Genomic DNA, 25,240 nt, shown 5'->3' with positions numbered 1-25,240 from the left:
GTATCTTTTTTCTACACCTGTTTTTCAATGTAAGGGTGATGGGTTGGAGCCTATCCAGGCAGGAGGCAACTTGGACAGGTCACCAAGCCATCACGGGGCCAACACTAAGACAAACAACACATGCAACAATGCATGCTCACACTCAATCCTTGTGTCAGTTTAGATAAGTTGTGTATTTTTGGACTGTATGTGGAAACTGGAACCCCTGGATAGAACACACACACACAGGGAGAACACGCAAACTCCTCAGTGTTATAAGCCGACTGCGCTAACCAACATGCACCCCACATACAAAAATTAGTACAAAATGTAAAAGATTCCTTGTTAAATTTAAAATTTGACCCTTTCAGGAGTAATATTCCAAGAATATGTATGTGAATACCAACATTTATAATCTAACAACAAGCCGTGTCTCCCAGGTGGAAGAGTTTCCTGAGTGTAAACATCATAAAGACTGCATGATCAACTAAAACAAATCATTCAGTGAGGAGCGGGACAGGTTTATCAACCTTTTAGTGAGCAGTGTAATGCCAGCACTCTGTATTAAACTCTCGGTTCAGCTCCAGCTCGACCTCCCAGCAGCTCTTTTCCCAGCGGTGCCTGTGTAATGGGACACTGCTAAATGATGCTGGGCGTGCCCCAGTGCAGTCAAGGCCTGTTACACCTGACTCGCTCATTGCTGCTGTCAGTGCACTCAACTGTTGTTAGCTTGTCTTCTTCGTGCTAATTTATGACCCTATCAGACTCATTGGCGGCTGGCTACCAGATGAGCTCATGCTAAAACCAATTACTTAAACTAATTACTTGAGCCTAACAATGGTATGCGCTCCTTGTTTTTAATGTATAATATGACAGAGATGGCTGGGCCTCACAGGAGCACCCTATGCTTTTATCCACAACCGATACCAAAGCATGTTGAGCCACTTAAAGATGAGTAGTAAGTATGATGTTTGGCTTTTTTATGTCTTATGCTACTAATACTAACAAATACAACCCTACATTTGGACTTTCTTTGCTGTAAAAGGTGTGTATCTTTTCTTTAGCTTGATAAATGTAAACATGGCTACTTCATTTGGGTTTCTTATTTGCAAGCTGTGGGAGTGGCAAAGCATTTGCTACTGTACAGTGTGTGTGCTTCTTGTCAAGTCTTACTCCCAACACTAAAACTATACTTCGTCTTACTATAAGTTTATCTTTGTTCACTTTGCTTCTTGCTGTCCATGAGGTTAGTACAAATGAAATTGGAAATAGAAGAGTTATCTGCACCGTCTGTGTAGAGTAGCGTGGGTTAAGATCAATTTGTGAAGAGGTTCTGTTAGCTGCTACAGCCATTGTACTGCTATGCCAGATGTGTTCTGCCATAAATTTTTAGCAAGTTTCTTTTCTTCTTTTGCCTGAATCCTGAACTCTTCTATTGTTGTAAAAGAATCCTGCAGACTTGTTTTAATTTCTGTTTATATGTGAGAAAAAATAACGTTACTCACTGATTTCAAATTTACTTATTTATATTTATGGTCACATTCATAACCATTTGGATGACAGTATTATTTTAGAAATCTTGTGGTAAATATATCAAAGTATTGAGTCTTTTCCTTGTAAGAAACATAGTGAGGAAGAACTTGTGTTCTTGTGTAAAGGTTAAGCTAAAACTTAACCCACTCAACGGTGCTAGAGATGAGCTTCAAGCAGCCAAAAGTCTGCTTACACATCACTCAGGTCAAAGAGTTTCCACTAAGTGCTTTTTAAAATATTCCCAGGATTCAATTTAAGCAATGCTTATCTTTTAGAGCCATTTGTATTTAAAATCTACAGTGAGGCATCTGTTCATTCGGTGAATACATCCTCAGCTATACATGCATAGCAAGTTCATTATACATGCACTTGTAAACAGGCTGTGGGTAATGCTACATCCCTACACAACTAATAAAAGGTGACAGCCAGCCGGAGCTCCAGGCCACACAAGATTAGATAACTCAATGCATACAGACACACAACTATCTCTTCTAAGGGGTTATTTCCTAGCAGCCTGTGCTCCTCTTGGAGGTGTCCAGTGTGAGTCCTTAGGTTTCGCCTTCCTGTCTCATGTATCGCCATGTGTTGACACATACAGAGGCAGTGATGTATTATTGAGGGTGTCCACATTTAACTAGGTACTGTACATTAGGCTAACAGCAGCACAATTACCTGCACAAGGATCCATGTATAGGGGTCTAATTGCTCTGCATGGGCAATGACTGATAACGTCTGCAAAATAACGTGTGGGTTTGCTGGCTTTATCTTGCTGTGTGCATTCGTCTGTTCACACTTACACAAAATTATTTAAATAATTAGTCTTGATGATAATTAGTTTAGATAAAACTGCAGCTGGGGAATGAATCTAAGATAGCACCTGTGTAACAATCCTCTCTGAACATGAAGTAACCACTGATAACAAAAAGAGGAATGGCCTTTTGCTTCATGCTCAAGGCCTGTAAACAGCTTTCCTTTTCATATGAATGGGCATCTATATGGGGAAAGGCTCATGCTGCAACACAGGCTAATTCCTACTAATCCCACTGCAGCTTCTACCACTTAGAGATGGTTTCCAATGGCAGCCCTGGAGCAGGGGAATTGCTAGTGAGATTAGCTTGTGTTAGCCCCTCCTCTGTGGTTTACAGTCACGGGCAGGGCAGGCCTCCCTGCCACTGCTTCCACGCTTACCTTTCACACAGAAATGGATTAATTGTTTTTCCGAAATGTCCCTCTTCTTTTTGGAAGGATAATGTAAGTTCAGTTCATCTTATTCAGCTTAGACATTGATTTTATTAGAAATGTAGTTGATAATTGTAACACGCGAAGAAAGAAACGGACACACTTGAGGGACAGATGAAATGTATACTTAAAGGTGTTGTAGCAGCTTCACCAGCATTTTCCTTTATTTGTTCATTATTTTTATCTAATCCAAACTGTGTTAGAATTCTGATTAACATTCTGTAGTTTTGATTGTCGCATTCAGTATCTTTATGTTAATATAGCTGACTTGTCATTTCACTTCTTTTAAACATTGTACATTATCTACTTGCACCTGAGATGATTACTGGTATCTCAAATAAGTTCTGGATTATTGACAGTATTGGCATGGCACTCTGTTTGACATCTTCTTCTTTTGTAACTGTAACCATCTCTATTTTCCTCCCCATTTTTTAGGAGATCTCTCCTGAATATGTTTCCGCAATCAGGAAAATCAATTGTCTTTGACAACTTTCCGGATCCTACCGACACCTGGGAAATCATTGAAACAATCGGTAAGGGGACGTACGGGAAAGTCTACAAGGTGCTCAACAAAACTGATGGAAGCAAAGCCGCTGTGAAGATACTGGATCCCATCCATGTAAGTTGTGTTAGTCCACTGTGAGTGAACTCCTGCTGAGTTTGAAAAGAAAAAGACTACAACATGTGTTTGACCCTCACTCTGTGCTGTTGTAGTCTGCTATCAGTGATGGCACAAAGGGGACTTGCTACTGCCCTTGTTAATAAATAAATATTTAAACGCTAACAAACTGAAAGCTGATCGGGGAAAATCAGGTTTTAAACTTGCTAGAAAACATGTGTAAGCCATTTTCACTCCCAACTCAGGAGCTTGCAGCACTGTTTTGGGATGTGACGGTTTCCTGAGCAGGTTAAACACATGACGCATCGCCATAGCAAAGTGGAAAATGCCGGCAATGCTTTCTGCAATAAATTGTTCTTTAACAAAACTATTTAACTGTTGAACTATTTGGAGTGTATTATAACCATGTTTTCTAATGATAATTCCTATCAGTGCATAACAAAATTGTGCAGCTGCAGAGAAAAAGAAGTCAGTTGAAAAGAACAACAACAACAAAAAAGGAAATTAATAACTGGAGTGTTATATGGTGGCTGAAAGGTGCAAAACACATTTATATTTTAAAAACACATTAACAAATGAAAAAAACAAACAACATAAAAAAACAAAAACAAATTTATATTTCATAAAACACATTTGCAAATTTGAGAACAAATTTACATTTTATGAAACAAATATTAAACTCTTAGACAAATCTACAAGAGGCAAAACACAGATTTCATTCCCAAAACAAATGAACAAAAGACGGTTCTTAATGGAAAGTGAATGTCCTAAATACTGGAAGTTACGCGACGATGACCTCCTCTTATAGTACAAAGAAATGACTCGTAGCTCAGCCACATGCAGGAAGTCAGCGGTTCTTTTTGTTCTTCGTGCAGACAGTTCTCAAAGAACCACTGCTGGTGTAGCTGAACTATATAACTGTTTGACCTACAAGATGAGGTCAATGCGGTGTCAGTAGTTAGGACAGTCCCTTTCTGTTAAGAGCCATCGTTTTTATTTTATTGGTTTTGGGATTTTTATCTGTGTCTTGCCACTTACAGAGTTGTTTCGGCATTTACACAAGTGTTAATATTTTGTGAATATGTTTGCTAAAATGTAAATTTGTTTTCAAATTTCAAATGTGCTTTATGAAATATAAATTTGTTGTAATTAAAACATAAATAATTTTTTTTAAATTTTATTTTAAGGTAAATGTGTTTTGCACTTCTCAACCATCGTAGTGTTAAAATTGGACTCAAATGTAAGATTTTTTTAGATTTCAGTTTTATATATTACATTAGCTCATCATGCAGCCCCTCTAAAAACCTCCTTATCTGTGAGGCACAAATCAGTTTCACTGTCATAACATGAGGAGGAGACAGTTTTTTTTTTTAAAGGTTTTATAAATAAATATAAAATATAAAAAAATGTTACAGCTGAATGCGGACTATAATAAATAATGTGGAAAAACCAGACCTATCTGTAATAATCAGAGTATTTTAGTTTTGGTTTGTAAAGCACTGGGCAGCGTGACCTGTTGGAAATGTGTTATATAAATAAACCTGACCTGACCTGACCTGACCTGACCTGACAGTGGTGCTGTAACATACAACCAGAAAACAGTTGTTGTCCAATACATAGTAGTGCCACAGTGCTGGAGATTGGTGTAAATTGGTGGTAAAGTATCCCTCCAGGGTGCTTTCTTTGGATGGTGCGCAAGTGAAATAGGATTGATTTATAAATATTTAAAAGTCTTAGCCCTAATCATTAACTTAACAACAAGATGCATGTAGAATAATAAGGAAAACATCATAAATGTACAGTTTTTTTTAACTGTATGTGGAAAACTGGAACTGTGGAGAAAACTCATTTTGTCTGCTTGTGTCTGCGGTCTTGGTCTTTTGACCACCACCTATAGCTTGTGACCATAGGTGAGGATAGGAACATAGATTGTCTGGTTGCCTGAAAGCTCACCTTTTGGCCCAGGTCTTTATTCATCACGACAGGTTGGTTCGAAGCCTGGATGCTGCCCCTAATCTGCCTGTTGATTTCCCAACTTATTCTTGCCCCACTCATGAACAAAACCCAGAGGTACCTGAACTCCTCCACTTAGGACATGATATCTGTGTTTATGTCCACATGTACAGTACTAGTCAAACTTTGGGACACATCTCCTCATTCATGTTTAAGATGAGGAGTGCCCAAACCTTTGCTTGGTTTATGTCTTACAGGGATGTCTGGTTTGTATGTCAAACACATTTTGTGTATATAGCCTGGGGTTTGGATAGCCAGTAATCCAGTAAAGGATACCAAAAGGTACCAAATGTACATTGATTTGTTTGTGATATGTTATTGTAAGCTAAGATGCTTTTCTGAGCTCAACTCTCATTCATTCATTCATTCATTCATTATCTAATTTTTCCACTTGGAAGTCGCGTGTCATGCCATCGTCCAACCCCTTCAGACTCCAAATACAGACTTTTTCACCAGTTAAATATATTGTACTTGGTATGAGAAAGCAGTTAAGATGTCCAGGTTTTGCTCTTTTAAAGAGTCATTGATGGAGACTTTAAAAATGGAGGTCTTGAATGCTTGTTTGGTTTATTTAGAGGAAAAGCTTGTTGTTTCTCTTTTAACCATTTATCTAGCAAATATAACAAAGAATCTCAGGGGCAGCTTTGATGAATGCAAAACAGCGAGTCTTAACTCTGCTTTCTTGTCAACTTTTTGCTGTGGTTATTTCCTGTATTTTCCTTTTTGGGGCGGGGCTAAGGTAACCCTTTCAAAGCTTAGTCATATTTATCACATAAATGTGAACTAATGTTTATTCCTGTAATCCCATTGTTGTTTTTCCTCCATTATATAATTATTTAGCATAAAATTGGGGAACAAAAGGGACACTTAGTGTTTGAAAATGTGATGAACATGATGCTGCAGGTGACAAAATTATGTTAATTTAGTCACTTAAACTTTTTTGACATCTGTTTTTCAGGACATTGATGAGGAGATTGAAGCAGAATACAACATCCTTAAAGCTCTTTCTGACCATCCCAATGTTGTGAAGTTTTATGGGATGTTCTACAAGAAGGATGTGAAATGTGGAGATCAGCTGTGGCTTGTACTGGAGGTAGGAACATTAAACCAGTGAACTCTTGCCATATGTTTCATATACTGTAGGTGCTGACTAAATGTCTGATTGGACTTCACATGTGCTTGCCAGATGAGTGCAAAGGTGACCCAAGCTGGCCAGGGGATTATGCAGGAGTTTTAGCCACCATCGGCAGTCTTGGAGTTTATTTACTGACCACCTGGGGGATTTGGTTGCACGCCAGTTAAAATCATGTGGGCGGGGGATAGCTTGCATGCTGTGGGCACACTCCTGTGAGCAGGAGAGTAGGGATTTCTGTTCACAGGCGCTGTCTCAGTAAATTAGTTTATATACCTAAAGGACTGGAGCTCAGGCTGAAAGATTTTCAGCTTGTTTGGATTAAAGGTGCAGACAAGTATTTAACTTTGTTTTCCTACAGCTGAATGTATGGCGGGATTCAGATTCTGAAGTGCAGTTTTTTCATGAAGGTTTAAGGGGACCTTGATGCCAAAGCTGCACTCTGTACGTGTGAAAAAAACAAAAATCAAATTTTGCCTCCAGCTTCACATTTTCCCAGCTTTCATCTGTCTTTGGCTGCTGTGGCCCTTTTAAAATGTCAAGCTTCAGACAAACATGTAATGGAGGTCAACCTCTGAGAAGAAAAACTGTTTGTGAGGTGCGCCACGTTGTCAAATATAAGCTGTTTCTACCTTTTGACGCTCTGTCCATGTAATTTCACCTTGTGCTTTGATAGAGAGCAGGAAAAACCTGGAGACATCTGATAAACATGGGCAGCGCGGGCAGGTTTGATAAGAATTAGTGCAGGAAAAGTGTCACAGTTTTGGTCCAGCATCTTTGAGACACTTAGATTGAAATGTTAATATTGTGCAATTCTCAACTGTATAAAATACATGAAATTAGAGACAGTGTGAAATGTGGTCTTGATTGTTGAATTCTATACTTTTGTTTCAGTCAACACGATCTAAAGATTCATTTATGCTCTGTTTTGTGTTGAATAGCATCACATTATATGTGAGGGAACTGCAACCAATCAGTATTAAACTGATGTCCTTTGCAAATAGTGTATAACACTCAAGTATTCTTGAACATCAGAATCTAACAGTGTTTATTTATTTTAACCATCAACACCATTTTAACCTGTTATTCTCCCTTTACGCATGTAAATAGTTACGTCCATTTAAAAAGTTGTAAAGCGTCACTTTCCTTATATTCTCTGGCGTCCTTTACATTGGCTCGGTTGTTAGGAAACACATCCACTAAAAGGTTTACTTCTGAGTTCCCAAAGTCCGTTTCAGACAATAGCAAACATGGTAACGGTAGAGGAAGTCATGATAAGGCACAATCTCAGAATGAGACAGAAAAAGACGCTGTGCAGCCAGTAAATATGGTGTAGCTTCTTCCTCTTTGTTCCTTTCGCTTGTCACACATGAGCTAAACTACACAGCACTGCCCCCAACAGACTGAAAATAGACTAAAATATGTACATAATGAACACAGAGGATGGACACAATACTCCATCTCATGTTGAACATAAATGAACTTTAATCAGATTACAGTGTCTTTGCGATTACTCATCATCACATGAACACGACTAAGTAGAATCAGTGCTGCCAGCGGAGCAGAACTATTGAGGACAAACAAGGAGAAAACAGTCTGCAGACAGATGTTAAAATAAATTACAGGCACTTTGACAAATCTGTTGCAGATGTTTATGGTCTGTGTGGGTCAGGACAGAGTGGCTGCCTATCAATCCTAAGTCTGGGGCAGGTCTAGAATATTTAGGATGGAACCATGAACACTGTGGCATGTGTAGTTAGCCCATAAATCATGAAAATAAACAAATAAATGCATTTAAATTTTAGGAACGTATGAACTGGTTATCGTGACTAAAATGGTTATTTAATTTGAAAAGGAAAGAAAAAAAATGTCAAAACAATTGTTTTGGTTTTGTTCTTGTTTAGGATTAGGATTATATCTCCATATGTCTTTAACCATTATTAGAACAAGGTTTTTTTTTTTTTTTTTTTTAATAAATTTGGCTTGAGCCTAATGTTTATGAAGCCAATTATCTGGCAGAATGAAGTTCTTTAAGTGCATTACACACTAGATTCATTTGCACTTGTGCATCTAAGTTTCGTTTAGGTAAACACAAATTTAAATTAGAAGTGTGTTCCAATTAGTTCTTAAATCTTAAAATTGAGGTGGTACCTGTAGGGGTCAGCTAGATTAGAGGGGTAACCAATCCTTTGGTTCCAACCCTTAACCAAAGTTCCCATCAATGACTTTATCTTCATTCAAAACATCTCATTTGAGGAGCAAATCTGATTTGCTTGTAGATCACACAGTAGCCATTTATGCATTGTTTGTTCCCCCAGAACTATTTAAACAAACACAGGATTTATTTTACCAGTTCCCCTTGAGTTTGAACATAAAATATGTGAATGAATTTTTGTTTTAGTGCCTCTGATTTGACAACAACATGCAATGAACTGAAAGCAAATTCACCTTGTGAGATATCTTTAAACTTACGGCCTCTCTGAAATTGCTTTGCCAACCTGTCCCTCGTTCCACTGCTGAATCAGAGTTATTTCTGTAATCCAAGCTAAGTTGGCTTTTGCACCAACAGGAGAAGTGTTATGCAAGCCCATTAGATAGCTTTCACCTCAACATCTTGTGTTTCTTTCCCCTTTCACCAGTGTCCTTCCTCCTTACCTTAGCAGAGGACCTTGCAGTTGCTTGACTCAGATATCAAGATGCAAGATGATATTTTGCTCTAGTTTTACACTGTGCTAGTTTATGCTAGCTGGAAGAGCTGTTTTTTTAGTTAAGTTGTTATCTGTGTTTCCAGTTTGTGGCTCTGTATTTCCCTGCTAATCCTAGGGTTGAAATCCCTGCATGGTTGTTTAGAAAGTGGCTGCATTGGCGCTGTGTATCTGTGTGCTCTGAAGTAGATGCACATGGATTTCAGCAGTGAAAAGACAGGAAATCAGGGAGGTGGCCATTCACCATGGTTACTGTCCCTCCTTTTGACACTGTAATTTTCCATCCTCGCTGTGCTGAGAGGAGCTTTTGCACTGACAGCGGACAGCTCATTATGAGCAGAATTCATACAAATTGCATCCTCTACCTTGTTAGCCTTTTATTGGGGTTTGTGAGCTTTTGGCTTTCCCTCTGTAGTGCACTCCTTTATGATTGCAGATGTAGGCAGAAATGATGAAGCTTTTCATGTATGGCGACCTAATATTGCTAACAGAGCTCTAAAATACTTCAAAGAAAGCAATGATTGAATTTTATTCTCTAATTGCAAATAAGACACTGATTTGGATGTGCATTTCATTTGTCAGACCCCATGTTTTATCCAAGGAGCCTTTGAAAGTAAGGTCAAATGAGAAGCCTTTTAAAACTCATCCTTAAAAGATGAATTTTCCATTCTACAAAAAAGGAGAGAACAAATCAAACTGCATCTGTCTGTGGTTATTTTGTGTTTTTCAGTTTTGAATCAATTTGAGCTAAAACTCTGGTGTAAATGGCTTACATGCTAACTTGATGACTACTCTACCTTCATCTTTTATGTAAAAGGTGTTGATCTACAGCTAGTTTTTATATGCATAAGAAACATCAATTTTAGTCTTTTGGTTGAACTTTAAACAGCTGTTTTTGCTTTTTATTTGTTTGTATTTGTTAGTTGTAAGTAATAAAAAAATATTTTTAGTTTGCTTCTTCATTTTCTAGATTAAGACGGTAACACTCAAAGTGACGGTGGTGTCAGAAAACACCTTCAAAAATCAAACAAGACTATGCTGCCCCTTTTATTGATCCTTTAGAAATGCAGCATGATGGAAACTTTGATTTATCAATCACCGGAAGAATACTACAAGTGAGTTGTCCTGATTGGGTTCACATGTTAGTTCACAGAATCACTGTTTGTGTGTCTTTCCTCGGCTACCCTGTAAAAGTCAGCAGTAAACTGCAGTGCTCTGCATTTACCCCCATTTGTCTCTGTCCTGACTTGTCCTCGTCCTCTCAGCCTCTGCAGTCATTAAAGGACAATGAGGTTTAAAATGTTATTCCTTGTTGGGACTTTTCAATGAACGGTGCCGGAAAGCAGACACCTCAGCCATTATGCCCATGTAAACGATAAGGTCGCGGTAACAATGGGAGCGCGTTTCTCTGGACGCAATCCAACATGTCACACACACACGAAAACACTCTGAGCATGGAGCTTCTTCCTACAATCACTAATAATGCGGGAAATGGAAAACACTATGAATTTATAATTGCTGAGAAACATACATCAAAAGATGACTTAAGTTAGCACCTGTGTGTGTGTGTGTTTGTTTCATCTTTATGTTGTTTTATCTACTTCTTTGACTGTCTTTGATGGACTACTTTAATTTACATGACTAAACAAGCACCTGACCTCATTTGAAATGGAGACCATGCCAATCAGTATTCAGTATATTCAGTTTAGTCTTTGAATCCGAAAGCTCTGTGAAATCTCTTAAGATGTGGATGGAAAACGTGGATCTTAAGACCTTTTAAATTAGTAGTTTGGGTTCTGATTTTCGAATCAATGAATATGCAGATCCACAATTAGAAAAGATCAAACTGCTTTCTGTTATTAATGTGGTTTGTAATTAAAAATATGACTCATCATAAAAAGGACTATTAGCTGAATAACTTAGGAAATCTTTCAACTTTGCATAATTGAATTTTGCTGCATCCCATTTGAGGAATATTATTCAAGTGTAAAAACTGTCAAATATTGTTCCCTTAAACTTAGTGCATGTATAAATCTGACCATTTCAGTTTGTCTTTTTACTGAACATATTAGATTGAGAATAATTACAAAACATTTTCTCTGTCTGAAGGGAAACTTTATGATTGTAAAGGTCCTTCTGAAATTAACCTTTAATCTTGCTGCATTTAATATCTACTTCCACGGAAACATTAAGACATGTAATTTAATTTGAACTAAACCAAACCAGGTCTGAAGCTTCATGTGTCACTTCCTCCCTGAGGAGCTTTAGATCTCCAGCACATCTCTAATAATTAATGTTCATGTCCAGCATTGCTTTGTTTTGGTGAGAGCACTAACGTTTAGGACCTGTAAATCTAGGACACCAGACCTCTCATTAATATGGATTTGCCTGTCTGCCCTGTGTAATTTAATGATGACAGGTGATATGCCAGCAGTGATGTGAACTGACGTCAGGTGCCTCTCACTATTAGAGTGCTGTGCTGTCTGTGAAAACCTCTGCAGAATTCCCTGCTTAACTGCAGCTTGTCTGCAAGTCTGATAGCACAGGGAAGGAGTGATTCCTTGTGTGGCAGCTGAAATACATGCCATCCATCCTGCAACAGTTTTCTGGGCTGCTGCTGATGGATAGCTAGATTGATAGTCAGATAGTAAACAGACATTAGGCACAGCGTTGAAAACTTATGCCATTACTCAATCAAGGTCTGGGACCTGCTCTGCTCTCAGCATCTAATGTATAAAAGTATTACTGAACATGACAGCTGGGCTACCTTTGGGCCAGAGTTTCTGTTTGAAGTCAAGGTTAACATCTCTGGCTGGAAATTCAAATTAATATGACACATAAAGGGACAAAAAGTTCAAAACTTAGGACAAAGTTACAAGTAAGTCTTTAGTCCACAGGATCATAGTGGCCTGAATGATTAATAGTTAATTGGAGAAACCTGGATATTTTTTAGATGAGGCAGTATTTGTAGTAGATGAAAATAGAGACTAGCTTAAAAGTTACGAGGAGAAGTTAACAACTCATACTTTGTCCTAGGCCAAGTAAGAGGCCACTAACTAGCAACCTTTAGTAGGCCTGTCGCAATAACAAATTTTGCTGTGCGATAAATTTTCTCAGAAATTATTGCAATAAACGATAATATTGCGCAAAGTGATATTGTTGTAATTTTGAAACAATTTTCAACTAATATAATGACAATGCCATAATAATGCAAGTAAACCCTTTCAAAGATCAATAAACTTTCATTTCTAAAGAACATTTTACACTGGAACTGGAAGAAATTTTAAAAAACAAAACAAAAACAATAAATAGAACAGACTTTCAGTCTCATTAACAATGAATGAAAAGCAACCACAACCGAGACGAATTAGTATAATAGATAATAAAGTCTCTGTTCTGTAAACAAAATCGCCCTTCAAAAAATATATTAAAAAAAATATATTAAACATGGGGCTCAGACAGGGAAACCTGGTAAAACTGCCAGTTAATTGTATTAAAAATAACTAGGAAAAAGCTGAAAGTGAAGGGTGCTGCGACGCTGCTGCTGCGACGCTGCTGCTGCGACGCTGCTGCTGCGACGCTGCTGCTGCGACGCTGCTGCTGCGACGCTGCTGCTGCGACGCTGCTGCTGCTGCTGCTGCGCTGCTGCTGCTACTGCGACGCTGCTGCTGCGACGCTGCTGCTGCGACGCTGCTGCTGCTGCTGCTGCTGTGACGCTGCTGCTGCGCTGTGCTGCTGTGCCGCTGCAGCTGCTGCTGCGCTGCTGCTGCTGCTGCGCTGCTGCTGTGCCGCTGCAGCTGCTGCTGCGCTGCTGCTGCGCTGCTGCTGCGCTGCTGCTGCTGTGACGCTGCTGCTGTGCCGCTGCAGCTGCTGCTGTGCTGCTGCTGCGCCGCTGCTGCTGCTGCTGCGCTGCTGCTGCTGCTATGGCGCGACGCTCCAGCCAATCAGAATCGAGTATTCACCCAGACCATGGTATAATTTTCTTTAATTAGCTGTAAAAGATTTCCATGTCCTCTTGCATCAACTCATACCACACCATCTTTACTTGAAATGAACTGGTCACGTGACCCCCTACGTCACGTCCAGGGACGTGTAAATGCGGAAAAAAGTGTTTCCATTACACTTTTGCGATACACTTTTATATTGACGCATCTGAAAAACCACCTCATGAGAGCTCTTTAGTGATATTTGAGAGGTTTGTTGAAATGTAGGTGTTTCCATTACTGTTTTTTATTGCAGTATTTAGGTTTTGCTAAATTCTAGGGGTGATGGAAACACACCTACTGACACATTTAACTTAATAGATGCACATATTGATTCACGGTTTGTGTTTTTGGTTCATGTGTTTGGGTTTTGTTCTGTTCATGGTTTATGTTCTTGGTTTCTTGTATTCAGAATCATGTTTAGTTCTGTGTTGCTCTTGGTTTCTGCTTGTTAGTTCATCTGGTCTGATTGTTCTCTCACCTCACTTGTGTCTAGTTAGTTCCTCTGTGTATTTATACTCCTTCGTTTCAGTTGTCCTTTGTCACGTCGTCCGTCCTGTTTGTCAGTAGTGTTTCCCTGTCATGTGGTTTCTGAGTTTTAAGTGTATGGATTGATTGGATTTACCTGCAATCTGTCTGCGTCCTGCCTCTCCGTCCTGAATTTGGGTCCTCATTTACACCAAACCATGACACATTGGTGAATCATAATATTTTGTAGTTGTTTATAATGCTTGTTGTTTGATTGGTTTGTGTTAAAAAATGGCATCATTTACAGGAAGAGTGAAATTCAGAATTGGTATGTGGTTTGAATGAGCTGTGTTAATAATAAAATTTCAGTTACAGGGGCATTTGTTGTGACCTTTTCAGATTTGGAATTTTATTTCTTTAATTTCATATAATTTATAAATATTTCCATTAATTCTAACCATGTCATACCATACCACCATCAAAGGAGTTTAATGCTACAATTTAAGAAAAAGTAAACTATAAGAAGTAGAAAAAAATATATATATATTGTTTTTTTTATTGGAAACCCAATATATTTCCCAGGGACCCACTGAAATCAGTACCTATGGGTCCCGGGGACTCACTGCAATAAAAACCTATTAACATCACTGGTAAGCTGTTTTGTATTTTGAGAAATTATAGAGATGTGGTGCAATATTTTTCTTTAAGAGATGCAGGGTAAACATCTGCTTCCCTAACCATAAAGTAGATGAATACTGCATCTAAGCTTCATGCTGTGCTTTTACATACATACTCATTTTAAATGTGCATTCAAAGATGTTAGAGTTGTATTAACACTGCGCTATATGGAAGTTATTCATTACTAACATTTTCTGATATGTACTGCATAGTCTCTACATAATCTCCACAGGGGACTGATTTTTATCCTCAGAAACCACACACCATGCCTGATTATGGGCTAATTAGGCTTTCAGTGTACAAGTGAGGGAAATTAGTATAATCACATAAAGTGGTGCAATGGAAATTTCCTGTCGAACACAAAATGCTTTTTGCTTGTTGGTAAAGGTAAGGATATGCACTAAAATGGGACAAAATATCCCTGAAAAATAGAAAAATGAGAGATGATGCATCAGTAGAAGAGTTTTTGTGTTTACAAACAGCATTCAAATGCAAAATCTACGGTTTTTGTTCACTTCCAGCCCCCAGCACAGTGACTGACGTCTTACAGCTTTTTATTTTCTGTATACCTCTGGCATCTCCAAAAGAAAGCCCTAAATTAAGGGTTGTTATTGTTGCCAGGCAACCTACTGGGTAATTTTCTGTAATTTTTCAAGGGAGATATCTACTGACAGTGGAGTCCATGTTGTGATGCAGAATCCTCTAAGAAACACCTACAAACACACAAATGAAATGTTTCTTGCTCACAGGAGAAAGCCTGTGCCTTCTCACGCAGTGAGAGTATATATACAGAGTATAATTTCTAATATAAATCTTACCATTGTTTGGAAATCTACGCTGTTTAATTCTGTTTTTGTGGAGAATTTGTACATTTACCCTCTTAAGATTAAACCTTGCAATCAAAATATAAATTCCCTCCCACTAAGCTGCCTCAGAAAGATTAGCCTGCAAGGACAGGCAGAATTACTTTCAGCGTCCTTTCTTCTCTCTGTGAAATCTTCATATCTGAACATATTTAAATTCTGCATATCTAAGATGTCCCAGATTTTGATGCATTGTGCAAGCTGAGCTGTTTGTGCTGACTCATGTTGAGTTTTTGCTCATTGTCCTCCTGTCTTTGTGGATTTTTCCTCTGCAGCTCTGCAATGGCGGCTCAGTGACAGATCTGGCCAAAGGTATGCTGAAGAGAGGAGACAGAATGGATGAAGCCATTATTGCCTATATCTTGCATGAAGCCCTCATGGTGAGTCTGGTGGTTTCAGCCCAGAGTAGTGCCTCAATGAAGGGGGTTAAAATGAGGGTAATTTTCTAGGCAGGTGCTTGTCAGAGAAAGGCTGTTAACCTTTTCTTTTCACAGGGCCTCCAGCACCTGCACATCAACAAAACCATCCACCGTGATGTCAAAGGCAATAACATCCTGTTGACAACACAAGGAGGAATCAAACTCGTGGACTTTGGTAAGTAATGAGCCTCTTTTTGCCAAAGAGCTGCAGTAAAAGGATGTTTTTTTCACTCTGTCCCTCTCTAATCAGTGAAAAATCATGTTATGGCTCTATTTAACACAAGAGGGTCAAATCCATTACCTTCAGCTGTCTGCCAAATAAATTGTGCTGCTAATTAGTTTCCTTGAGAGGCTGTTATACATTTACACAATCCAACCATACAGCAGATTATTTTGCTTTCCATTACATCCCTTTTTTCCTTTCTTACCGAAACAGCAAAGGGCATTGCTGCTATTCATCTTGTGATTTCCCTCATTTGCTTTTTGGTTCTCTAAACCAAATGAGGCACTCGGAGCAGCAAACCACAGCCCATGGACTGAAGGCTTATGGTAGCCATTTCCAGGGAATGACTCTTTTTTTTTCATCAGGCAATAGAAAAAAAAAAATAAAAAAGAAGAAAAAAGAAAACAGCAGCTTTTTCATTATAAATAAAATTCCCATTCAACATGTGTGTAGGTTTTCTAATTGAGGGCTTTTCTTAAAAGCCTTTCTCTAATCATGAACATAAAGTGCACAGCTCTTACATAAACAGGAATTACTAATGGAATCACTAATATGGAGCAGGTCCACCTTTTTTCCTCCTTCAGAGCAGCTTCCTCATCCTCACATTGCCTAGTGCAGAGTAGTGATAAGTGCAACATGCATGTACCTTACAACAGCATAAATATCTGTGATAACAGTCAAGCCATGTCACTCACTGGAAGTGACTTATACAGCTTCTGTGTCAGGACTCCTTTGACTTTAACTCACAGGATGCTCTTTACTGAGGTTATCTTTGTAAAACGCCATCTTTTCAACCAAACTATTGCCTTGTCCTGGCAATATTCAATAAGTTTTTGTGCCTGAGCTCAACCAAAAAGCAGAAATGTTTGTGCTGACAGAGTACAAAATCATCCAACTGCTATTTCAGAGACAGAAAAAATGAAAACGCAGTTAACTCTGACTCAGGTCTCCCAAACAAAATCCCCCACAGCTCACTGGATGACAAGAATCAGACTGATGCAAACCCACCAGTTCAAATATAAAGGCTAATGAGTCATGAACATAACATGAACATAAAGTACACATCATTTTAATTGTAAGGTTTATGTGTGAAGACATTCATGATGCTTTAGATTTATTCCTTTGGCATGCAGAGGAGTTAATGGTTGTCTGACTGCAAGGTGTCCAGGCTGCAAAACAAGTCTGAATCATCCGCTGTCACTGGCATGTTTGGTTTTCTCTCAACATGGTGCTGTGCATTATAACCAAATTTCTGTCCACAGGTCATTATTCCAGGAGTCTTGTGGTTCATTTACATGTGCTGCGCTGCCATGTTGTGTAAGAAAGAAGATGCCTTTTGCTGTTAGACTTTCCAAGCAAGCCATACTTGTTCAGTCTTTTCTAATTGTACTGTCATGAACTTTAACATTTAACATTCTTTTTTTTCAGTTTTTCCTGACATTGAGTTGAACTTGGGAGGAGGTCCACTCCTGGGACAAGTGGTAGCTGTCATGAATCCTTTCCAATTATGAAATATTCTTCCTTACTGTAAAAATGAAGGTCACCAAATTGTTTGAAGATGATTCTATAACCTTTCCCAGACAAATTCCTTCTCTAAGATCCCTGCTTATCCCTGCTAAATTAGACTGTTGTGGTGAAAATTAAACCAAATATACTAAATGTTCTGTTTTTAGATACAAAATATTTTGATAGTCATGGATTTCCATCTTAAATTCAGTTTCTGGGTGACTTCATCATGTTGCTGTTATGGCCAAGTGGAAGCAGAGGTTTAGTTTTGTGCACATAATGAATAAGAAATTCAGATTAGCTGTGAACAAATACATCATACCAATCAAAATAACAGAAGATATTATATAAGTAAGGGTCACTGACCCACTGTTGAGCATCAGTGATCTGGAGAAAAGGGCTTCACCCACACATATTTACTGAACAAATACATGAAGTCAGTAATATTTCAAATAACATACTCACCAATACAATTATGGCTGAAAGAGTATCCCACTCTTTTTATTTTGTTTATTTATTTTTTACAAATTAAAGAAATCTTCTGTAACATTCTATTTATAATATAGTTCATATAGTTTAAAATAAATGCAAATTGTTCTGAGACATTAAACACAGTACGAGACCATTTATTTAATCTAATGTTACTTATTTAATGGCATCTAGTTAAGTGTCTGCTTCTTCTCCACTTAATCATGTCAAGAGTATCAGAGATAACAAGCAAACAGTAACTTTACAGTAATGTCTTAATGATAAAAGGCATACGTTTGAGGATGACAATGGTTTGCATGGGGAGTGAGAAAGACCCTTTACCCAGCAGAGGAGGAGCACAGAGGCATCCCTTCCCCCACCTACAACAGCACCGTTTCAGCTATCCCAGAGATACTGACAACTTGTGGTTAGGATATTTTTTTTCAACTATGTATTTTTGAACATCTGATCTAACAGTTTACATTAATTTAAACCCTTATTATTTTAACCACTAAGACTCATTTATGTTTCCTTCACATACGTCATGCATCCTTTATGTTGGCATTGTTGTTAGGCAATACATCCACTAGAGCTTTGCTTCACAAACTTTTTCAGCCACGACCCCAAAATGCTTGCAACCCCTAGCCCTACGTGATAATTTAAGGCCCATACTCGCTTACAAGCATAAACAGCGACGTCCATTTCGAACATCGTCATGCATCGCTGTCCTCATACTTGCATGCATGTTTTGCATTGCCATGGTTGTTAACAAAGTTGGTTCATGTGCCATATTAAAAATCTGAATTTGACAGTATCGCTGCGAGAGAAGCTGATTTAAGGCATGTAAGTGTCTTGTCATGATGAACCACTTTTCCTCCTTATTTATGAAGATTCTCACAGTTTTCCAGGCTTTAAAGATGATGGCTGCAGGATGAGCCATTTGATACATCACACAATTAACCACTAAAGGCCCATTTATGCTTGATGCAGAAGACGGATACACAGGCGGTCGGACAGTTTCGTCCGTTTTCTGTCTCGGTTAAGCACGTAATTTGGTCCGTTTTCAGGGAACTTAGCCATCTGTTGCTTGGTACAGAAAACGAAGCCAGCAGAATAGCTGACATGCGGCCCTCAAGTGAAACTATGAAAGTCAAAATAAGAAGAGCTTGGTTGAGTTCTAACTCTCAATGATGGCCATAGACTCTAAAAGTGAAATTATCTCCATCCCCAACAAGCTCTTCTGAATAAAGGACACAAACTAAACCAAGTCTCATTGACTCAACCTATGTTGATACCATGATCTGAACGAATGAGAACCTTCACAGAAATAATTTAATACATAAAAACCACTGCTTTTTCAAACAGGTGTAAAGCCACTGTGTTGTTTAGTACTTATGCAACCCTGCAGTGGAATAAATGGGTATAGATAATGCATGGATGAAGGAATAATTACTAGTAACCACTAACTCAGATCACTGTAGCCTCAACTGGTTGAATCACTTCAACCAAACATGGCATCTTTTATGACTACTGGTTTACTCACAGCTGGAGTTTTTGGTCGGTAATTTGACCTCAACAGATGAAGACAAAAAAAGTGTGGAAATAAACAGAATCTAAGTGATCAGACTTATGATCGAAAACATCCAACTTCAGCTTCTTCTGTGCTACACACAGGTTCTGCATCAGGCTGGGATTAATGATTTTTCATGTGGAGGGGGCATGCTACACTAAGCAGCTGAAGAGATAAAGCCCCCGCTGTGACTCATCACTAACGGAGACACAAAATAGCAAAGAGATGGATCAAAAAAGAGCTGCAGAAGAACGAGGAGAGCGGCGCGTTCATGAATATTCTAATTGACAGCGTTATCTCTGTGATGATTATTAAGTGTGGCCCACCAGGCTCCATTCCTGGCTAATGTAGTGGAAAGTGAAGGGGGCTGTGAGGGCTTTAATAGGGGGGCCTTTTTGTTTCTGTATTCTCATACACTGATATACCTTACACACACACAGTGTTGTTATATGTGTGTATGTGTGTGTGTGTGAGACTATAGGTCTGTCCTCTGTAATGTGGGGTGATGTAAATGTCTTGTGGTTTTGTGGTTTGATGGCAGCAGTCTCCCTGTGTATCCACTGCATGCACACATCCCATCCTGCACATGACTGTAATCTCTTTTGATGTTTACCACAGAGCTTTTTTTCTGTACAGCTCATACTTGTCTTCACCCTACGCACCAACAGAGCATCAGTGTATCAAAGAAATGCTTACATGGTAATTAAATGGGTGCACAGAATGGGCATTTACAGTATCTAGCTACTGGCGCAGCTGGAAACACATTTATGCTTTGGTCTTGTCCCTCTTTCTGGATAAGGATATAGGATATTTTCTGCTTGCTAAAGCCAACACATCCTTGTTGCAGTTTATTAAAAACTGCATTAACAGCAGCAGCATCTACTGATATACAGTAGAAGTTGCCTATTCGTAGTCCAAACAGTCCTCAACGGGGCTCTAAATTAACCACAACAATCTGCCAAATGCAAATTAAAATTTATTTTTGCGGTATGAATGAAAAAGTCGCTTTGATGGTGATTAAGTTATGTGTCTTTGTAGTGGACAATAGAGTCCACTTCTGTTGAGGAGAGCCAAATCCTGAACCTCCTGCTGGCCAGACTTCATTTTGATGGGTTCATCATGCGGCCAATCACACCTGAGGACAGACTAGGATCAAACCATTATGTGAAAGAAGGAAGGGGGGCGGACAGATGACCTGAGAGGGGGGGTAGTTGTACAGGTCAGGTATAGCAAGGAAAACAGATTTAAATGCAAGCTTGTTTGGAAAAAGGGAAGACGTGAGCAAAAACTGAGAAAAGTAGCATAATTTTAATGATACTTGAGACTGAGAAGCTTAGTGCAGAATTTATAAAAGGAAAATATACGTCACTCTAACTTCAAGTTTTATTTTTTTGATAATTCATAATTGTTAAATTAGGCAAAAGAAAAGAAAAATAAACCCAAAGTGATACTCAATGGGAATAATGAAGAGCTGGCTCTTTGAATAGAGACAAATTTTACCAAATTTTACGTTAAAGTGTGTGATACAGATTACAAGATACTGTTTGAACAAAGTATGAACGAGGAGCGACAAAGTAACAGATGTGCTGAACGAAGAAACAACAAAAAGCTCTCAGAGCACAGAAATCAGCCAAATGAAGTTGTGGATTTGTAACAGTTAACAACTGATGTATTAAATAAACCAATTAAAGCAACTAAACAACACTTTTAAGGACAAATGTTACTCTAATGCAGGGGTGCCCAAGTCCGGTCCTCGAGATCTACCATCCTGCAACTTTTAGATGCAACCCTTCTCCAACACACCTGAAACAAAGGACTGGCTCGTTACCAGGCGTCTGCAGAGCTGAATGACGTGCAGATGGCGTCTGATTCAAGTGTGTTGGAGAAGGGTTGCATCGGAAAGTTGCAGGATGGTAGATCTCGCGGACTGGACTTGGGCACCCCTGTTCTGATGTGTAGGAATCTAAATTGGTTATATGTTAATAATAGATTACTTTTTTAATTGTTCATAATTGTAACTATGACTTCTTTTAAACTATATCAGAATTTAGAGTTTAGCAAAGATAAATAATTATATGACGAAACATGCAATGGCTAATAATTTCACTTTACCTGTTTTTGTAAATTTTAGTTTTAGTTTTTTTAGTTTTTATTTGGAGAAATGTTTTATAGGAATGCACTTCTAATAAATATATCATCTACTAGCAAAAAATCCAATTTCAAATGAATACTTAAACCGCACTTTTTAATGTCACAGTAGTATATCATGATAATTAGCTGTAAGTGTCACAAATGTGCAGATGGATATGGTGTTTCAGCTCCATGGGTTGAATACACTAGGACTGTGGGTGCAAATGTAGCTCCATGACAGGGGGATCAGAAGAAGGATTCACAGGTGGGTTTCCTGCAGGGATAAGACTGTGCAGACAAAACAAGACTATTTAAATCTCAGAAAGTACAAGACCAGATCTACCACTTGTTATAAGGTCAACAATCTGGCACTGAATGATGGACAAACCGGGTAGATAAACTGCAGAGACAATGAACTGATGAGCTGCCGCTGTCACTCAGCAACCTGCCAGAGCCGAGAGGCCACCTCACCCACGTCCACAGGGGAAAGACACATGGAGGAAAACGAGAGGAAGAAACAGACAACAGAGGCCAGAGATTCATGACAGAAAGTCTCTGTGGATTTCTTTTTAGCTCCATTATCACCACAATATTATTATGTAAACATCACTATTTTTGTAAGTTAGTGTACTAATGCTAGTGCCGTGCAAGCTACTAAAATATTTCCAAGGCTGCTGCCATCTTTATTATTATTATTATTATTATTATTATTGTATACAGTTTTTGAATAATCTGTTTTCACTGTATGAATGGTTATTATTATGACGGACCACAGGAAGAATAGCTGCAGCTTCTTGCTGCCTCTATTCGGGATCCTAATAAAATAAAGTCAAAAAAAGAAGAAGCAAAGCTGCTTTGCAGCTGCACGTCATGTCTACATCACCTTCGGTTTAGCGGGCATGCTTTTGTCCACAGGCCTTCTTTTTGTTTTGGGTCCAGCTCCCGAGCTGACTGGCTGCTTCGGCAGGCGGCAGCCTGGGGGTGCATCACAGCGTGGTGCAACACTGATTTGTCTGGACTGGACTGAGGTCACAATTGTGGGTCAGCATGTTCCTTGTCAGGTTTTTCACTGCATGCATAAGGACACACACACATGCCCCCTCCATATCTCTGCTGTGTTGTTTCTGCAGAATTTATCTGCCTCAGTGTGACTGTTGTAATGCAGCTTCTTACAGTATGATCTAATAAATCACAGGGAGACACATCTTCAGTCTCCAGCTGCTGGAGCTGTGTACAGTTGAATTTTATTTAAATGTTGTTCTTGAAATGTCCAACAAAGTCACTTACAGGCACAAAAGAATATGTAATTCAAAGCAATCTATCATTATGAAAGGAAAACACTGCAGTTTGACATTTCTCTGGATGTACAGTATATGTAGTTTTTTTCTCCTTGTCACTAGTGACAGATCTATCAGCATAGCACCAAGAAACTCTAAAATTTATTCAGCCTCATATCAGTTGAGCAGCATCCTGCGATTTACTGCATCATGTTTACCTGCCACTATGATCTTTGTGAGAATTAAAAACATGTGAAGGAAGTTGGTGAAATGATGTGAACCGTCTTCTCTGAGCCTTCAGAGTGAGGCTGAAAGGACTCTTCTTCTCTTCCCTGCAGGGGTTTCAGCCCAGCTGACAAACACACGTCTGAGGAGGAACACCTCTGTGGGAACTCCCTTCTGGATGGCTCCTGAGGTACATGAAAACTGGTCTATAATGGCTCCCCAGCCTCCTCTCTTTCCGCCACATTAGCCTGGACACGATCCCAGTGGGCAGTTCAGTTCATAATCATCAAGGAGATAACATTGTCACACTAAATGTGCATTGGAGAATGAAAGGAGCAGCCTCCATCATTCCTCTCCTGCCTCCGTACCTTTCACAGTACATATAGCCTTAACAGACATGAAAGTGTTTTACTTTTGTTTGGGGAAGGCTCATATAAATGTGTTTTATAGAAGTTTCTTGTTTTTTATTTACTAATATTTACTAATACTGTTAATTATGTTTTGTTTTGTTGTGCAAATGGATCACATGTAAGACATTTATTAATGGATAAATGAAGACGAGTCTAGATTTAGACCAAAAAAGTTTCTGATTCACATTTATTTCTGGTGGTAAAGTGTGGTTTATTTACAGTAACCAGCTGGAAAATGGAGGAGAGCTTGTCCAGTTCAGTCAAAATTCATTTATATAAACCAAAATCACATGGAGATACTGTACACTGATAAAAACAGAGACAACATAGAGAGATAAAACACAAAAAGAGGCTGGACTAGAAAAATCCACAAATACTACGATCCACTGACAATGAAAAATAAATAGTTTTAATATAACATTCAAAAGGAAATAAATCACACTTCCTGTTAGTGATACAGTTAAAATCTGAATAAAAACAGGATTCGATTATTTACTTATGACTTACATGTAATTGAAAGTTGTACAAAGGCATCATGTCATTGTTATTTCTTTTTATTTTAACATTTCATCACCATTGTGTAGCATCACCTTCTTTTCCAACCCAGATGTGCAGTGTTTGCTCCTCATCACATCGAAACTTCCTTTGTTGTTCTGTATGTCTCCTAATGTACCAAACATCCTCCCCCGGTGGCAGGTCTGGACTGCAGGTTTGCCACTTTAGTACCAAAAATATTTCACTACAAAGCTATTGTAATACATGAAGAATGTGATGTTTGTTGCAGAAATAAGTAAGAATCTTCATGAAGATGTCCTGTGAAAGGAAACATACTGCTCAAAAAACCTGCTCATCGTTGAATACACCTTCACAGAAATGCAGGTGACCTGTGTCACCTTGTACCAATGCATGCCCATAATGTGCACTGATTTGCATTGCATTTGTGAAAACAATAGTTTTTATCAGAGTCTCTGAGCTCGTGCAATGATTTCCACACAGAATCACGTCTGTTTTTAACCCATTAAGGCCCGACCCATGAAAAAAATGGTAAGAAAAGTCCAATTTTTTACATATGAGGTCTTTATTTGGCCCTTTAACAAAATGTAACCAAAAAATGAATTTTTTTGGGGGGAGGATATCTACCATTTATTACCTTGTGATATATTAAAAAATATTTTAGTGTGGCTTTCTACTTCTGGGTATCTATTAGGGGACAGAAGACAAGTTTGTGTCTAACAGGATTTTGAGCAAAGTTTATACCATAAATTCAAGCAAAATGTCTCAGAAACTGTATGTGACAAATATGTCACGTCGGGCACTTATGGGTTAAAGCAACACTGTCTGAGGGCCAAGATCACAAGCAGAGATTTCTGCAAACTATTAAAATATTTTAATTATATTTTATGAGATTCTTTGCATTTTTACACATAATAATGAGCCAAAGCTTCAGCCCATCTGAGGACCCTTTTTACAAATTGTTGTTCTTGTTTAAAAAAATAGTTTATGCCAAGGCTAAATTTATTTTATGTTATCTTAACCTATTAGCACCTACAGCTGAGCTACATTTGAGAAGGATGAAACAAAACCTGGGCTCATGTCTAAACAAACCAGTGATTTCTTTCATTTGAATGCTTGAAGTGCTCAACAAGCAGAAGCATTTAGGCCACTGAACAGAAACCTTGTCTTAGATTGATCCAACAAAACATAGAGGTATCTCTCAACCGCCTACCTGCACACTACAGAATATCACAGGAGTATATTACATCCACTTTTAGCTGAAATGATGCTCTCCAGTACCAAAGC

General features: G+C 38.6%; 1 protein-coding gene across 2 annotated transcripts in view; it reads left to right on the top strand.

The window, feature by feature from the left end:
- myo3a (myosin IIIA) overlaps window positions 1-25,240 on the top strand; it is a 70,083-nt gene that overhangs the window by 5,604 nt on the left and 39,239 nt on the right. For both annotated transcript variants that reach the window (XM_041969094.1, XM_041969095.1), the window contains exons 2-6: window positions 3,187-3,370; window positions 6,342-6,476; window positions 15,488-15,592; window positions 15,707-15,806; window positions 23,144-23,220. In XM_041969094.1, coding sequence (XP_041825028.1) covers window positions 3,187-3,370; window positions 6,342-6,476; window positions 15,488-15,592; window positions 15,707-15,806; window positions 23,144-23,220 — 601 coding nt within the window. The remainder of the gene's footprint in view (window positions 1-3,186; window positions 3,371-6,341; window positions 6,477-15,487; window positions 15,593-15,706; window positions 15,807-23,143; window positions 23,221-25,240) is intronic.

The sequence above is a fragment of the Melanotaenia boesemani genome, chromosome 18 (genome assembly GCF_017639745.1).
Source record: "Melanotaenia boesemani isolate fMelBoe1 chromosome 18, fMelBoe1.pri, whole genome shotgun sequence".
Lineage (NCBI taxonomy): Eukaryota > Metazoa > Chordata > Actinopteri > Atheriniformes > Melanotaeniidae > Melanotaenia > Melanotaenia boesemani.
The sequence above is the reverse complement of the archived record's forward strand: the minus strand, read 5'-3'. Positions and strand labels throughout refer to the sequence as shown.